Genomic DNA, 18044 nt, shown 5'->3' on the forward strand with positions numbered 1-18044 from the left:
TGAACCAGGAGTGAGAGCACTAGATCTAGTAACAGAGCATCATTACTGTGGGTATTATGACATTTCTTCTTCTTTCAAAGCATTTATTCCACGTTGATTGACAAATCCTAATTTAATTTTGAGGGTGATTCTGTGTGTTCTGTGACTTTAATTGGATTTGAAAATTCTTATCAACTCTTAGTGACATGGTTTGAAGAGGGAAAGCTGTGTTCATAAATGTACCAGGGCTGCTACGGCTGGCAGGCACGGGCACCCAGGAGGGATTAGGAACAAGGATGGCGATGATGCATACCAGCACTGTGCTTTATGTTGTGTGAAATCTAACAGAGCCTTTATTTTTTTGCACAGGATATCCTGAAAGAGTTATATGTAATTTATAGATTAACATAAAATTGGAATCACTGCATTTAATTAGTAATGTGGAGTATAAATATATACAGTAACTATTAGCTTGTTGGTTTTGCATCAGAGCAGCTAACTAGACTGAGCTGGCCAGGTGTGAAAAAAGTCTTTGCTGCTTGTCACACTTGACCCAAACTGGGCTGCTGTACAGTAAGTTCCTTCAGATGGGCAGACTATGGGTAAGATGTCTGGATACAGATACAGGAGATATTCCTACCTGAAGTCACTACTGTGATGATGCTGAAATCTCACTGCAGAGGTCCTTGTAACATCTCTATTAATTACAGTAGATCAGAGAATCATGGAATCATTTGGGTTGGAAAAGACCCTTAAAATCAAGTCCAGCTGTTGGCACTGCATTGTCAGATGCTTTCTAACCTTGCAGCATTGTTTAAAGCAGCTGCACTTTAACCTAGGAAGTCTTTCCCTACTGTGATCATGGACTGCTTCTTTAATAGTGCTATGAAAGCTGCTAGGCCATAGGCAATTATATTAATTTTTAGTGTATGTATTGAACTCTGTCTGACCATGTATTTGAAGGAATCACAGCATTATCAGAATCAGGTATGTGTCCTCATTTCAAAATGAGGACTTGTACTTGTGTGCCATATAGTATCTAAAAAAGAGGTCCAGGACTTCCATGTTCTCTTCTGTCCATCTATCCTCCTTGAGTATTTAAGTTTGTTCTGCAAGGCTGTTGTCTTTTCCAGACTTAATGTCTTCTTGACAGCTACAAATAATGAAAAACACCAATAATTTTAGATTAGCTCTTGCAACTGAACATGCAGTAAACCCACTGCTAGCCTGCACTGATCAAGACTTTCAGAAGTATTTAAGTACATGAAGATGGTTATTCACATGGTTCTGAGAAGCTTCTGTGGTTTTCTTTGTGGTTTGGGAATGAATAATTCAATGAAAGAAAAGCACAACCAAAGACACATTCTTGGTTTCTTAACAGGACTTTATGTTTGGTTTAGGACATTCAGGAAAGGTTATTCAGCTGGGAGCTTATGGTGAAAACGATTGATTCACTGAAGTCCTCTATACCAGAAGAGTGTAAGGGTAGATTAAATATTGTGTCAAATATTCTGGACCATTTAACTGTAAAGAACAATCTTTCAGTCCGACAAAAGGAAGAACTTCTAACAGATCTGCATAAGGCCTTCTGGGAACAGCTGGGACATTACAGTAATGGTGAGTACTTAGACTGGAGCTCGTGACTTACATGAGTTCTCATTTTATCAAAGAGTAAAAAATTTACAGCTTCAGCCATATAGCCCCTGTTTTAAAAAGATATTGATGAATTGACCAAGATCAGTTTTATTCTGGAGGGTGTATGCTTGGAATGGGAACTTTGACTTTAAGCCTCTTGTATCTTGTTCCAGGTATTATTAGGAACTTACTCTACAGTATTATTAGGAACTTACTCTACAGTTCACGTAATCTAATTTCATTAATTTGAATATAGAAGAAGAATCACACTTGCTACAAGTATTTGTGATATTTCTCCATTTACTGTTCACGTACTTGGTATTGCTGGTGATACTGATGTAAGATACTGTCTTACGATCTCCTGCTAGCATGTGAAGCCAGAAGCAGTTGTGCTATATATAAAGCAGCTATGCTATCCCTCTTGTGAAAAGATAATGTTAAAGCTTATGATCTTCATATAACTGTCTCTTTTATTATGTCAGACTAAAATATTTTTTAAATTGAGTCTTTTCCTTTTATACCTCTTCACATTGCTTATCTGAAAAATACACAATTGTAACAAAGTCTAAGCTGACTGACCCACTGATTTAAGGTTCTCCCTGTGTCATTTTGTATGTTACCTACTGCCAAGTATGTTGAGAAATATTTCCCCAGCTTCTTTCAGTGCTTAGTGCCTCCCATTAGCACTCAGAAAATTACAGTAAATGTTTAGCCAGAAGGAAAATAATGACTACTACTTCAACACAATTTCCAGAACCATTTCTGCTACTTTTGAACACATTTAAAGAAAAGTTTCTTACCAATGGTATTAGGTTTAGAGTTTGGTGAACTGAATAGTCAGAATTAATGCAGTCTTGTTGCAGTATGTTCTTGCTGCAGTGCTGCTCACTCACTTTGGGCTTAGTGTTGATAAATTTTGTCTTATCTCACAGCCATAAATTCACGGAATCAGAAAATGGTTAAGGTTGAAAGAACTTCTGGAGGTCGTATGGTCTACCCTGTGTGCTCAAGCAGGTTGAGCTGCTGCTAGTTGCCCAGTGACATGTCCAGCCAGCTTCTGTCTCCAGGAATGGAGACTCCACCTGGGCCACCTGTTCCAGTGCTCAGTCATCCTCATGGTGAAAGGTTCTGGCAGCTGCCTCTGGTCCTTTCGTTGGGCACTACAGAAAAGAGTCTGGCTCTGACTTCTTTGTACCCACTCTCAGGTGTTTATATATGTGCTTAGATCCGCCCTAAGCCTTCTCTTCTCCAGGCTGAATAGCCCCAGCTCTCTCAGCTTTCTCTCACAGGAGAGATGCTCCAGCCCATTCATCATCTTTGTTGAACTCTCTTCAGTATCTCCATGTCTCTCTTGTACTGTGGAGCCCAGAACTGGACACAGCACTCCAGGTGTGGCCTAACCAGAGCAGAATGGAGGGAAAGGATCACCTCCCTCTAACCTGCTGTCTTATGTTCAACCTGGTCTCCACCAGAACCCCAGGTCCTTTCCTGCCAAGCTGCTTTCCAGCTGGGTGGTCCCCAGCATGTGCTTGTGCCTGGTGTTGTTCCTCCCCTGGTGCAGTACTTTGCACTTCCCATTGTTAAACTTCAGGAGATTTGCATCAGCCTGTTTCTCCAGGTTGTCAAGTGCCCTATGGATGGAAGCATAACCACGTGTGGTGTATCAGCCACTCCTCCATGTTTTGTGACCTCTGCAGACTTACTAAATTTGCACTCTGCCCCATCATCCAGGTAATTAATGAAGCTAGTGAGCAGGATTGCCCTCAGTATTGACCCCTGGGGTATACCAGTAGTTACTGGCTTCCAGGTGGACTTTGAGCAAGTTTTCAATACATCTCACTGTCTGCTCATCCATCCTCTTCTCTGTGAGGATCTGTCAGGAGACTGCATCAAAAACCTTGCTGAAGTCAAGGTAGCCAATATCCACCATTCTCCTGTCATCTACCAAGCCAATTATTTCATCACAGAAAGTCCTGCACACTTGCTCCACTTTCAGAACATCTAGCTGTGTGAACAGTTTGCTGATATTCACAAATGCATGTATATTGTGATACAGTTTATTTCATGGATGTTTGCTTCTAAAACTGTCTATGCCTAGCTCATAGTTTTTGCACAGGTTCAGCCACTAACGTTCTTTAAGCATAAGTGGGTGTCTCTGGGTGATTTTTCCTTCTTTTTGTCAATTTTCACTTGTTCCAAAGCAAAAATACCTCTGTCAAGGCCTTGATTTTATGCAAAGTAGGTGGTTGTAGTTATATATAGCTATATATTATAGTTGATACATTCTGTGCAGAAGAATATTATCAACCTCCTGGTTTCAAATAGTAATGAAATGTGCTTTAAAAAAAAATATCTGGAGTGCAGCATTTATCCCAATAGTGCCTTATGTTGACCTTTCTTATGAGCTCCTAAATACAAAAGTTAAACTGTACCTATAATTCACAAAGAGCACAAAGCCGGCAGGACTGTGCTCCTAGGATACATAACAAGGAAGTAATAAAGAATCAAATAGTGTTTTAAAGTAAAACACTGCTACATTTGTTTGAGTGATACTTTTATTACAGGCTCCTGTACTTTGGTGCACTTTCAAGTGTTCTGTCAGTGTATCATCAGCCTGTGGATAAGCACAATAAATGAGCATGGGGAATAAATAACGTTCTTGGTGCTGCAGTACTGTGCTCCTTTTGTTTCTCTACAAAACAATTTCTCATAGTTAAAGCAGCTTAATGTAATGGCAGAACAGTAGCCACAGGTAACTGTTCTTTTGCATTCCCCTTTAGCTGCTTGTGTCAGGAGTGAAGTATGGCTCTGGGGCAGGGCAAGTGGGGGAAATGAATAAAATTCTTCTTAGGTGGACAGGCAATGAGACGTGAAGTGGCAGAACATTTAAAGCACCAATTGCACTCGGCAGCCCGGGATCCAGATAGACTCATGAATTTATATATCACTTAGAGCTGCAGGGAGAATGAAGAGGGAAGGAATTTAGTCCTAAATAGTTCACAGTACTAGCACAAAATTGGAGGGACCTTTACAACTTCTACTGCAGGTTCTTGGATGAGTCACTTTAAAAGTCCGGTATGTATGGCTGCATGCCAGTTCAAGCTAATCTGAACCAGCACTGCTTTAGACCTTTTCTCCCCACCATATGTTACTGCCCCTGTCCTTGCAGCAGGATTTGCATATCTGCAATTAGATAATGAGCCACTTACCGACCTTCCTGAAGCTGGAGAGGGAGGTTTGGGGTGCTGCAGGAGGGAATCTGTTTCTTGGACTAACACACTGCCTTTGCATAAAAAGCAGTACCAGTGGAAGGGAGGGTGCAGGATGGTAGCAATCAAAAAACCTGATAGATTTAAGTGCCATGTAACAATCTAGAAGTTCACATCTAAAAAGGCCATCAGGGTAAGAAGCAAATTTCAAATCCTGCACGGTGATTACTTGTCTGTTTCACTCACTAACAGATTTCCGTGAGCTTATGTTGTGTGTCAGTAGCAGATGCTGCTTTCTCCCTGTGGAGTCGTGGTACCTAATTGTTTGTGGTTTATGTTCCAGAATGCATGCAACAAAGTAAAGACCTGATCTTGAAACGGCTGGAGTGCCGTGCAAAGAAGAAGGAAGAGTTCAAACGCAGACAGGAAACTGAACAAGAGAGTCTTCTTAGTAAAACTTTTCTTACTGAAGATGTTCAGAATTTTCTCAAGGTGAGAAAATAAAAGCTTATTTTCACTGTTCTATTAGTTTTTAAGGCGAAATGAATTGCAGATTTCTCCCAGTTCCATAAAATTGGGAATTTTGAGTCCTCCCGAGTATCATGTGCAGCAGCACAGGTGGACAGGGTCAGAACCCCTGGTGTTGTTGCCTTGGAACAGAATGCCAACGGAGTTAATGCAAGATTGCATGTTTTGTAGAAAACGTCTTTTACTTAGATACAGTGTATTTGGTTCAATCCCTGGAGGAAAGTATCCGGCCTGCATTACAGAAGAAAAGAGTCTGCACTGATCTAATTGCTTTTCTATGGGTGGGGTTACCAAGGCTCAAAAGACTTAGCAAATTTCACAGAAGCAGAGGAAAAACTAATTATGATCTCTGGCAGGATGCCTTAGAGAAGGTTTGCAGATGATAATTTAATAAGATATACGATGGCCAGTGTAATGTTTTCTTGGTCATATTTTCTATAGAGATTTGTTATTATTGTTCCAAATGATATACAAAATCAGAGTTCTTAGCTGTAAATGCTGAGAGCTGCAGAACTGGAATAACTGCTGAGAACTGCAAACGCAAGTTATTAAGAATTTTAAAAAATCCTCAATTTTCATGAAAAGAAATAATTTAAGGTGAAAGTGGTTACATCCAGCAGCATTAAACTTTTGATGAAATCTAATAACTTAGATAAAATTACTGTATGAGAAGACTGAGATTTCAACTGCAGCAAACTGTCAAAATTTATTGATCTTAACACTGTGATTTTGCACCATAGGGCCATATTCCTTAATTATACTGTATGAATTGGATAATGCAGTTACTGTTTCTGTATGCACATCTGCCTGGCAAAACCTCACTTCAAAACAAGTAGAGTACTTTTTACATCTTTGGCTTTTCAAAACTTGTGACAAATAATTCTGTCACACATTTTTGTAGCCAGTGTGCACTTGTGAATGTATTTTCATCTTACACATCATTGGAAACTCTTGGACACATCCTAGATTCACTTAAGAAAGTTTAGAAATTTTGCATTAAGACCCTTTCCCTACAAAGGTAGAACCACACAGCTTTGTGCAAGAGATGCTCTATTCTGTACACCTTAGAAAGGTGTCGAGTAGGCTTAGTTAAACTGTAGACTAATGATCTGCTTGCTCATGACAGGCTGAGCAAGGGCAACTTGCACTTCATGCTGCACGATAGAACACAGCTGAGTTTTAGGATTATGAAATTCCTGTGTACAAATTATGAAAGTCAGAAATGAAAGCCTTTCTGCTGCCACAGAGGGAGAGTCTTTTGTCCCAGAACAGATGGGGTCTTAATTGCAGAAACTCTTTGAGGAATAAAAAAAAATGTATATACCTGTACCTCCTATGGTTTGACTTAAATAGTCCAGTAATTATTTTGTGAGAACAATGCACTTGGCACTGAGGAGCTGTTTTAAGTTTGTTTCAGAATTTCACAGCCAGCCCAACAGTAAAGGAATTGGTTCCAAAGCATCGCCATCAGCCCAGAGCTGTACCCATCAAAAACACTTCTTTTCTCTGCCTTTCTCCCCTCACCTCATCAAGTGGCTCCCACCAGCACGGTAGCAGCCTTGCCAAACCTTTCTGCTGAATTTTAAGTAGTTTCCAATTATGATGGTGGATTTTGCAGTAAACTTCATTCACATGAAATTGTTCTAAACACAAGTAGGGTGGTAATGATTTAGTAGCTGCAGATCCAATTTTTTTATAAGACAGAATGAGATCCATAGTAAAGGTTAGAGTTCCTGTATCATTCTGTCTCCTTCGTCTATGTTTCTGTTGGAAAAGGAGCATTTTAATGTTGTCGTTTACTGGCAGAGAATATAGGAATGATAAATGAAGAGCACAAACCATAAAGTGTCAGTTACTGTAACCCAGTCTGGCTCTGCCTACCCACTTTGAACATACAAGTTATAGCAGTTAATTTGTCAAATTCTGCCATAAAGTATGACTCCATGAGATGTGTGAATTTTCAAGTCTACCTCTACAAGAATGATCTGTACATTAAGAGTTTTTGGTCACTTTGGTCCTCTTTAGAAGAGCTCTATTGACAAACCTAATGAAGAAAGCCATATTTATCATGGGAATGAAAGGGAGCACTTGGCAGTTTAAATCAAAATATGGAATCTTTATGTATAATGCTACTCATTAGTCTATAGACTGAGATAGACTTTGTCTGTGAAATACAGTCTTCCATGAGCCTGCCAATACATCCACAGTCACAGTCCTCACTTGAAGAAAAAAACCGCATCCCTCTTAAAACTGTGACCAAGGATCCAGTCAGGGCCAAGTCATAGATCAGCCTTTTAGGTACCACCATGGGACATGGTGACCAACCCCAGTGCAAAAGCCCTGTACAGTGTGATACAGCTGTAACTCAGGTGTCTCATGATGATGCCAGGTGTGTTCTGCACCTTATAGTACTGGCTATGATGTAGTGATAGTCATACACTGGAAAGCAGATTTCAAATCAGGTAATTTCACTTTTTTTGCAGTAATATGTACATATTATTTAACCCCATATTGCCAAGGCTAAGGAATTTTATACTCAAGACTGGATAAGCTCAAATTAAGGTGGTAAAACAAGTTTCATGTCCCTCTGACATTACTTCTGTTTCAGGTAAACAATTACTGTTATATGATACATAGAAAGGGCATAAGGGACGGGAAGAGGAGGATCACAAGAAACTATTAAGATCTTTTCAGCTATTTAAATATACTTACTATGTTTCTTTTAGGCTTACCATGAGCTGATAGAGAAACACTGGCAAGCACAGTGGGATCTGGAGGAGGAGGATGACTTCGAGAGCACAGAGGCTGTCGCTGAACTCTACAAGGTGCCACTTCTAGTGACAAATGTCATTTGCTAAATTAATTTTAAAGATCTTCTAACCCCACTGCAGTGTCAGGCCTTAGGGATGTTTGGGGAATTGTAGGAAAGATCAGCTCCAGGGATTGCAGCTCCAGAAAAAGATGCCAAGCAAAAGATGGAGGCAGGAGAGTCTTCTGTATCAGCTTGCCTTTTCCATTATCTTCCCAAAACACTATGTTTCCTAACCTCATATTAGTCAGAAAACGCCTGCTTGGTCTGCCAAAACATGCTGCCTGGGTGGCTGACAAGGCTGCAGTAATGTTGAGAGCATACAATGTCTGCCATTACTGCCAGGTGGGAGATCTAATTTATGTGGCATGATTGTCTCTACTGCACCGTAGCTGGATGATACTATCCTTAGTGAACTTCACTACATCTCCAAATACAGTCTTTTCATCTCTTTTTCTCACAGAGAAGTTTTTTTGGCTCTAGTTAGTTCCCTGAAATAGGTTCAGATCCTTGGTGTAAATAATATTTTTACACATCTTTTTGTTACTGATTTGAAAAATTCTGGGTGCTTCATACTTTTGCATCATCTTTAATTATTTTCTGTCTGTGCTGAAAAAATATGATAACGTGATCTATCTGGTGAAGCCCAAAACCATAGTCAATAGTGACCTTTAATTAAGCTGGAACTAACCACTTTCAGCTCAACAGGATCCTTGTCATGATTAATTATGGCCAGATCAGGATGTTGTAGAAACTTGTGGTCCCTATCACATAAGGATAATATACCCGTACAGTCTTAATTAGCACTAGTCCACATGCAGTTTTCCAAATTCATTTGATAAAAACAAAGCCACTGTATTTAGCCAAGGTTTTATGTAATAGCACAAGCAACAGACAATTTGAGAAAAATTACTGCTTTGAAGAAAGGAAAGGTTTGCTTGGAAGTATATACCAGTGAATCAGAGTAGCTTAACTGGACAAAGCTATGTAATATAAGAAAAGTCAATATGTTTCTGATATTACTGTGCTCAGTTCATCGTCCATAGTTACTAACTCTCCCATTCCCTTCCTCAATTCACGTTAAGTCTGGAGAATAAACAATTTTTTTTTTTTTAATCCTGCCCAGTTCCACCTCATTTTTGAAATTATATTGCTTTCCTTTATTATGTACTCTGCTTTAGTAACACTAAGACCAGACTGAAAATCCTATTTCTTTCAACACTAAGCTAAGTTTTCTTTCCCACTGAAGAAAAATTGGTTTGGGTGAATTAAGTTTTTCTAGAAGTGCCAGGTTGCCAGGAGAACTGCACAGACCTGAACCCTGCCAATTCACCCAGCTGTAGGCCATTGTATTCCATATTGCAGCTGCTCTCCTATGACTAGACCCAAACAAATACTGCCAGATGTGAAAAACTGCAAGTGCTGTGATCCAACTGGCATCTGTTGAATGAGGGTCCACAAATCTTAATTTCCACTTTTTTTTCTGTAAAAAAAACATTTTTACTGTGATATTTAACATAATGAACAAATGCACTTTCTCCCCAAATACAGATACTACAAACTGTTTTAGGAGAGGAGGCTGCTTTTGAATATACCTTGTAAGCTAGAAAGAAGAGATAATACAGATGAGCATAGCTGCACTGAAGGTAAATGGCTGTTCTGACTTCTACAGCTGGGGAGAGTGCAGTACTTTCCATTACCAGGGGAATAAAAGGAAAAGTAGACTTGCTGTTAAAGGAAGGAAGTGCATCTCACAAACACAATGTCTTTGCTTCCCTCTCTGCTCCACCACACATGCAGAGCAGAAGTGCAGCTTGTACAAGCAGGATTCTTTCCCTGGCCAGCAGGGCTTTGCCACTGCACTTAGTTGCTCCAGGCTTGTTGTAGGGAGAAGCTGCTGCTACTAATGGGGAAGGCAGGGTAGCAGTGGGAAGGTGACAGAGGTTTGTGAGTCCACAGTGCAGTTGTGTGACTGCAGCTCGAGCAGACTTAAACAAGCAGACATTAACAAGCTGGGTAGCAGCAAGCCTCACATGGCAGTAGTCAGCTCTGTGCTACAAGACCTATGTCCCCACTGGGTTTGGACCTTAGTCGTTTGTAGAACCAGCTAGTTTGGGTACTTCTGTAAACACTGCAAAGCTTGATGTCGCCTTTCCAGAAGCTCTGCACTCACTGAAGCTTAACTGATAGTCATTTGCCTTGCAAATGAAGCAGTTGAAAGATGATCTCAATGAAAAAGGTGATATTAAAATATAAGAGGTCACCATGTGACTGAACAGGGAACCAGTGAATATTCTAGGAACAAAAGAAAAGATGTCACTAACCTAGAAGTGCCACTCCCTTGTGGAAGAAGATCCTTACTTTGTTCGCACAGTGTTCTTCTAAGCCCTTATCAAATTTCTATGCCTTTTTTGGTTTTCATTTTTCACCTTTTAAACAGACTGTGTGTTCATCAAGATAGATTTTTATAACCCCCTAGCACTAGGGAAGTCTGTGCTGCTACAGTACATCGAAGAATTATCCAAATTGGTGAATAAATATGTGAAAATTCAATGATCTGGAAGCTGACTGTGTTTGCATAGAATAATTGAGTAGGTTTGTTTTGTGTACACATGAATAAATCAATTAAAATTATTTAACCAAGGTCAATGGAATCTGTTGATGCCTGAAGTGAATGATTGAGTTATATTTGCAGGATAGTGTAGGACTTTTCAGCCACACTAGTGGATTAAAATAGTGTTCTGTACGTGAATAGTCTGTGTCTAGACACAGGCTGGATAACTAATTTTTGAAATGCATGTTGAAGAATGGGGGTAAATTATTTGATTATCACAGTGTGTCATAACTGAAGGAAAAACTGCAGAGCTAATGGTTCAGCCTAATATTTTCATGAGCTGGGTCTGCAGAGTTATCCTGTATACAAGGGATTTTGTGCTGTAGTAACCGTTTTGTATTGGCTTGGGTAACTTTTCAGTTACAAAGTTTTTACCATTTTTCTTTTACATGGCAGCAATAACACACCAATAACACACCACCCACCCCACTCCCTGCCCTGTTCTGTTCCTCATGAAAAGATGAATGGCTATCTCAAGTCTCAAGTTCAGCATATCAGATAGTCACCAACCTTTAATCTTTCCCCTTTTCTTTTTTTTTTCTTTTTTTTTTTTTGTGAACTACCCATGTATTTCAGTAGGGAAAGGTGAAGTGAAGAGGTTGGGGGATAATAGTTCATTATTGAGAAAACAGACATGCTGATTGCACAAAGGAAATCAATTAACAGCTAGGAATTACATAGTAAGTGGTAAGATAGGTCTTTTTCCTCTGCCTTTATTTCAAAACCATAAAAACACAATTTATTGTTATTTATAATTCCCCTTTGCTGATAGTAGTTCACCAGAATGTTATTTCATTTGACTTGACACAGGAATGAAATGCACAGGAATTTAGACTAAAAGCTATTAAGTCTTGAGTGTTATCAATGGGCAAGGCAGTAGACATTTTATGAATGGGTAGACATAAATGTGAGTTAGAGGAAAAGTATTTGATTTTTCCTATGTTAATAAAAGGGAGAAAAAATATTTTTGACAAGATAAAAAGTACAGATTCTTAGAGACTTACTCTTCCATTACTTTCCTTATGTAATTTTGTTAACATGAGATATGGTTAGGGGTGCTGGACTGCATTTTTGGGTACCAAGAGCTGACATCTTTTTAAGGGGAGTCACTCAGTTTGTCTCAGGTGGAAATCCCTATCAAGAGACCACCTCAAAAGGTGACTTTTGAAATTTTTGCTCTGTGACTTACCCCAAAAAGACAGCATCATCTGATAGATTAAATTTCTGAACTCCTAGCATGCGAGCTCATTCTAGTTCTGAGTTTGGGCACTGTTAGATTTGTTTTGGTCACTTCAGTCAAAGCTGATGCAAGATGTCTGATATGGGTAGCTTTCATTCTGAAGTTTTCCTCTTGCCTTACTGCATAAGAAAATGTATTTTATCACTATGTGGATTCACATTTTTTTAATAGTTAGATGTCATGAAGGACATAACCTCATCCAGAAAGGCACTTTTCTAAAAAGGGAGTACCAGAAGAGAAGATTGAAACTGCTTTCTGAATAAATCAAAAACCAGTGAGGGGGCAAGACTGAAATTTTAATAAACCTCCATTTTAAATGCATGAAAATCAAGAAGTGGGGCTTTTTATTAACTTATGCTAAGGATGACTTCAGTGTCCCTGTGTTGTATTGATGTTAGGATGCTTAAAAGCAGGTAATGTTTTCATTTTCCACCTGGCATTCCAGAATTCTTCACACGGAAGAGAGAAGTGCGTGCAATCAGCTTTCCCCATTCAGAGTGAGTGTATCTTCTGAGTGTATGTGAAGGATCTTCTAGTGGTCAGTGGTGTGTGTGTCCAGTGTCCCAGAATTTTTGATGCTTTTATGGGATGTATGATCTGAGTATTGAATCTCTGTCTTTAGTGAGATACATCATGGGTTGGGAGATGAATCTCTTACCTCCTAACCAAGTGTCCTAGCCACTGAGCTTCTGGGGACACATGCAACAGTGTTCTACAGCTTTAATCAGATACTTTAATTCCTTTAACAAAATGTTCTATCACAAGTTAACAAATAGATGTGCAGTTTCCTCATTGAGATAATATATACTTTTCAGTGGCTAGCATGTAAATAAACTACAACCAGCCTTTCTAAATACATTTTCCTGCTTCACCGTTTCACTATTTGCTCATCTATATGTAGGAGCCTTTTAATCATTTAGGTTTAAGGGGGAGAATTAATATTGTTCTTTGAGTGAAATCTGATAAGCTAGTATTTCCCCTGGTTGTTGACAAAATTATGTATTTATTGCCTTGTTTAAAATTCAGATACACTCAGCATTTTAATCTAAGCCCATTTTATTTCCATGTATACCCCATGGTATTTCTTTATGCTTGATGTATTTCTCTGGGGATTTTTTGAAAAGCTTAGAGATTGACTGCCAGGTACTACAAACAGGTTCATTCAATCCTGCAATCAGCTATTCTATTAATGGAATCAATTTGAATAAATTTCATTAAGTCAAAGCTCTAAAAACAAGAGATGACATATCAGGAAGCTTGTAAAAAAATATTTGTAGAGGCTCTAGTCCAAAAATAAGATCCTGGAAGCAGTACTGATTTTCCTTTTCTTTCCTGTAGAAAATAAGTTTTATAATAAATAGTGTGCCATCCCTGCTCACAGACAGACTTTATTGCAGTTCGAAATCAAGTACATTCCTTGGAGTACAGATAGTTTTGAAATATTTTGTTAGCTTGAGTCTCTGGGTAGAATTCAATCACATCTGCAATCTTTCCTAAATGTAGACTTGGTATTTCCCCTACCAAATTTTAAAAGGCCATTCCACCACGTTTTTTTCAAGCACTGCATTAAACAGCATGGCCACTATATTGTCCCTGTGGTATGGCCTCTGGGTACAGCATGCTGTCCTGTTTGGTATGGCATGCAAGGACTGCCTGGGCTCTGATGTCCATGTGATTTGGCCCATCACATTAATGAGATGATACAGGTAATTTAATTAATTACAGTAATTTTGTGGGAACAGGACCTAATCACATTTTTCTTCAGTAACTATGTCCCCACTGTGGTAGTGCCAAAGGTAAGTATGCAGTATAATTTGAAGATGCAGGGGGTACACGCAGAACAAAATGGCATTGACAACAAGGAAAAAAATACCATCTTTTTGTTCTGTGCAAAGTATTTCCTGGTAAATAATAACACAGAGCTGTGAGCATGCCAGGGGAATGCTATCAGTTCTACAGCAAAATGTGTTCAAAAGGGATTTAGCTGCCATTGTTTAAGAATAGAATTCCTTAACACTGTGCCTGAGATCTTTTGATACTGCAATAGAAATGCCACAGACTCCTCTAGACTGCTTCTAAACTATTTCAAACCCAATAGAAATTCTTACATCACCGAACACGCAGTAAAGGCAGGAGAATTAACTTGTCCTGAAGGGCTGGTAAAGCTCAGAGGAGAGATGGTTTACAGAGATAGAGCCATTATTCTTTAAATGTTGTATGGGATATGTAGGTTAGAAATACAGTATCTTTGAGTTTATGTTAAATCTGAGAACTTGGAGACTTGGATTTTAAAGTAACAGCAGAAGAGAGAATTCAAACAAACCATTTGGCATTGCTTTTGCCAAGCTAAGCCAGGCCCACAACTACACAGATGTTTAGGATGGTATAAATCCTGCCTCTTGTAACAGGAACTTGTAACTAGTGGATGTTGGGGAAATAATCCTTCAAACAGGATGCAAATGCTACCTTAATGATACTGTCATGTCCAGATTTTGAGCAATCACTAGAAATGGGAAAAGTAGTATCAGAAATTAGGTTATTATGTTGGGTCTCTGACTATTAATTCTCATACTCATGCCCAGTACCCAGTTTCAAATAGCCATAGTCCAATTTGAAAGAATTCAGAATACTTTGAGATTAAAGAAAGCCAATGGGGGAGCTGGATTCTGAAAATCCTGCCTTCTTTAAACAGGTAAGAGTGGAAGGAGCTGAGACAGCTCATCTCAAAGGTGTAGTGCACACATTTTGTAGTGTTGTGCCTCAGTTTTATCCATAAGAAGAGGTTACTGCAGGGAACTGTTGAGCTATTTATTGTTTGTGAAACAGCTAATTAATATGGTGATTAGCATCCTAGAGGGATCATAGGAGGAAAATAATAATTTAGTACTCAGTGCACAGCTTGTATATTTTACAATAAATGAGAAATATAAAATACTTTTTAGAAATCAATCAGTTCAAGGGATATTCATAAACCTAAACATGGAACAGCTAAAGGTGCTGTGGAAACATTACATGAACCCCAAATTTATTGTTATGGGGGCACAGAATTACATTTCACACTGAACCTACGTTCTGGTCTTTATTTCTGAGTTCTTGTCTTTGCACTTTAACATCCTCTTTTGGTTTTTGTGGAGTTTTCTTTATTATTATTCTTTAGTATTTTCTGTTTTATGATTCAATATCTAGCAGTTGGAATGGGCTCTCACACAATAGTACATTATAGCAGTGTATGTTGTCATCCCCCCCCAAAAAAAAGTTCACTTGAACTTTTCTTGTCTGTGAGCTGAAGACAAACATATTTGACATCTAGATAAATATCCCTCTGTTTCTACTGAGAGGTTCTAGATTTTGATAATCTAAGAAATTGTAATTAAAGCTGTATTTAAAAGAGGGCAGCAGTGGAAGACCTGATTTGTTCCTGTAACAGGAATCCTTAAGAGTTTTAAAAATATTATCAATATGTTAAAGAAAAGAAAGAACTGTAAGTGTTTTCAAGAGGGTTAACACTGGTTTGCAATGAAAGCAAGCCCAGCTAGGCAGTAAAGCTTTTTGGACTGGTAGGATCATGCAGAGCTCACACAAAAATAGCTCATCATCCTGCAGGAATACTGCAGTGTCCATGTGACTTTCCAGTGTGTTTTTGTTCCCTTTTCAGCTGGGAAAGCTACCTGTCCCCACTCCTTCTCCCCAAGAATTACCTCAAATTGTACCAAGTTTGCCAGCACAGCTCCTATCACCACTGTGTATTTGACAGTGAAACTAGAACAGAGTTTTTAGATGGATGCCATCTGACTAAATCACCCCAATGCTTCTTGTGAGTGAAACAGCCTCAGCAGTTAAAAACTGCTTATATGGGACTAGTTTCATTAAAACCATCAGAAGATGTTTGTTTTCCTAGGCTTGAAACTATTCTGCATCAGGATGGATTTGAATAATTCTGTTCTTCAGGCACTGAAGAGTGTCATATTTTAAAGTACCAACTATTGACACGACCGATGTCACTTTTGTCATGCTGAAAGCCGTACTGTCCCTTTTAACTCTTCCTTCTTTCTTCATTCATTTCATATCAGCACCTGTGAAAATGTGCCTATGAGGTGTTGTGCTACGTTGGATTGTTTCCACAGCAACTTATAAAGTAGGGGTTTTTATAGCATACCACTGCAGCCAGTAAAATGGGATGTTCTTTTCTACTGCAGTCGCATGTGATCAACGGGGTTCAGGGTCTCATGCACTCTTGCCACTGTTGCATTTTAAATGCCCTGTGTAGCTTGAACCAAAACATTAAAGTTGTTCCCTCAACAAAACCTGGTCTTTTTAACTCAAGATTTCATGGCATTGGATTTTAGCTGTAGGAGTTGGTCACCAGTCCAGTGTATTCACATGGTTCCCTCACTGGCATCATGAAATATGCAGTGAAACAGCTCCAAAGGGCCGGGGGTTCACTTTGTCATCTGTTTTTTTCTGTCCCTCTCTGTCCCTCTGTTAGGAACTGTACTCTAAAGCTTCCCATGCTTTAGCAGAGTTGGTGATGGAGCTGTTTCTTCGGACCCTGCCTGTGGTGACGGGCCTCTCTGTAAGAGAATGTGAGCTTCTGAAAGAGGAATGGCAAGAGAATTTGGTCCCTCAGCTGGAGAAATGGGAGAACCACCGCCAGAGACGCTGGAAGCTTTTCCAGGAGCAGCTATTGCAAGAAAAAGAAGTAAGATTCAAGTTATGTTTTGGGACCTCAGGGTCTAAAAACGGGATATGAAAAAAAATGATCAAGATACTTACCTGTGGGCAGTGTTGTGTGTATAAATATATAGCCTGGTCCGGACACAGCTCCAGGCTCAGGAGGGGCAGTGTTACCTGCAGCATGGAGTGAATACATATGCTGTGCATGTAGGCTTCCATAGAGGAGTCATGTAAGTACTGAACATCTGTCCACAGTGTTTGACAGCTTTGTCAGCACATAAACACTTTTTGGCAAGGCTGCTGTCTGAAGTCCTCAACTCTTGAGCATTTACAGAAACAGTTCAAAAAAGCCTTCACCAGGTCTGTTTGGAGGGGGTACATATGGATACAGTTTACAGACAAGGAAGCCTTGCAATGATAAATATTTCTGACTAATTTTTATGTATTAATACTATAAAATTTGAAACATATGACGCCTACTTTTATAAACTTTCTCTACTCTGAGAAGGTGAAAAAACACACATCCAGCTTTCCTGCTCTGTTTGTGCCCCCCACAGGGGACAGTGACACCAGAGGAGAAAAGCAGCAAGAGTAAATGCAGAGGCAGATGTCTTTAGCATCAGCCTGGGACTCAAATGTACCTTCAGTTTATTAATGCAGTGCTGTGTCTCTGTTAACATTGCTTCTCACAGAGCTTAGTCAAAGAAAGACCTTCTCTATTCAAAGGTGTGTCCTTTCCTAAATGTTAAGTGTGTGCTGCAGTGTATAGAGTAATTGGAGCTTCTTAAATAAAAGGTTGGCAGATTTCTTTAACACTGGCAGAACCATATTTTCCCTTTCCCTCATTCTGCAAAGTGCCTAGATAATCCAGTATATTCTTAATGAGATACTGAGCAAGTCCCTAATTATTACAACTTGCGTTAAGGTGTTCAACCTTTTCACCCCTCATATTTAGGATTCTACTGTAAAACACTGTGATTCAGGAAACTGTGTGCTTCCCAGTAAATCTGGCAGACTAGTTTGCTAACCAGTGGGTTTAGAACACCCTTGGAAATACAAAAGTAAAATTTTTAATTTTTTTTCTTTTTTTCTTCTATATCTTCCTTAAGCTGGAGTTATGCAACATGCACCTCCCTGATCTTTTTATATTTCCTTAATGTAACTGACCTGTTTTGAAAAAAAATTCTGTTTTTCTGTTTTGGTGTCACAGGGCTATCTAGCAAACTAAACTAAACTAAACTAAACTAAACTAAACTAAACTAAACTAAACTGTGCTTGGGACCAACCACTCATGCCAGTGGGTCTCCTCACATCCTTAGTTAATGGTGGGCATTTATATTTTCCAGGACTGCTGGT

General features: G+C 39.2%; 1 protein-coding gene across 4 annotated transcripts in view; it reads left to right on the plus strand.

Annotated features, from left to right (window-relative positions):
* The window catches only part of EVC (EvC ciliary complex subunit 1), a 50958-nt gene that overhangs the window by 14417 nt on the left and 18497 nt on the right, over positions 1 to 18044 (plus strand). For all 4 annotated transcript variants that reach the window (XM_069014468.1, XM_069014469.1, XM_069014470.1 and 1 more), the window contains 4 exons: positions 1380 to 1596; positions 5167 to 5315; positions 8078 to 8176; positions 16501 to 16713. In XM_069014468.1, the coding sequence (XP_068870569.1) occupies positions 1380 to 1596; positions 5167 to 5315; positions 8078 to 8176; positions 16501 to 16713 (678 nt within the window). The remainder of the gene's footprint in view (positions 1 to 1379; positions 1597 to 5166; positions 5316 to 8077; positions 8177 to 16500; positions 16714 to 18044) is intronic.

The sequence above is a fragment of the Aphelocoma coerulescens genome, chromosome 4, assembly GCF_041296385.1.
Source record: "Aphelocoma coerulescens isolate FSJ_1873_10779 chromosome 4, UR_Acoe_1.0, whole genome shotgun sequence".
Lineage (NCBI taxonomy): Eukaryota > Metazoa > Chordata > Aves > Passeriformes > Corvidae > Aphelocoma > Aphelocoma coerulescens.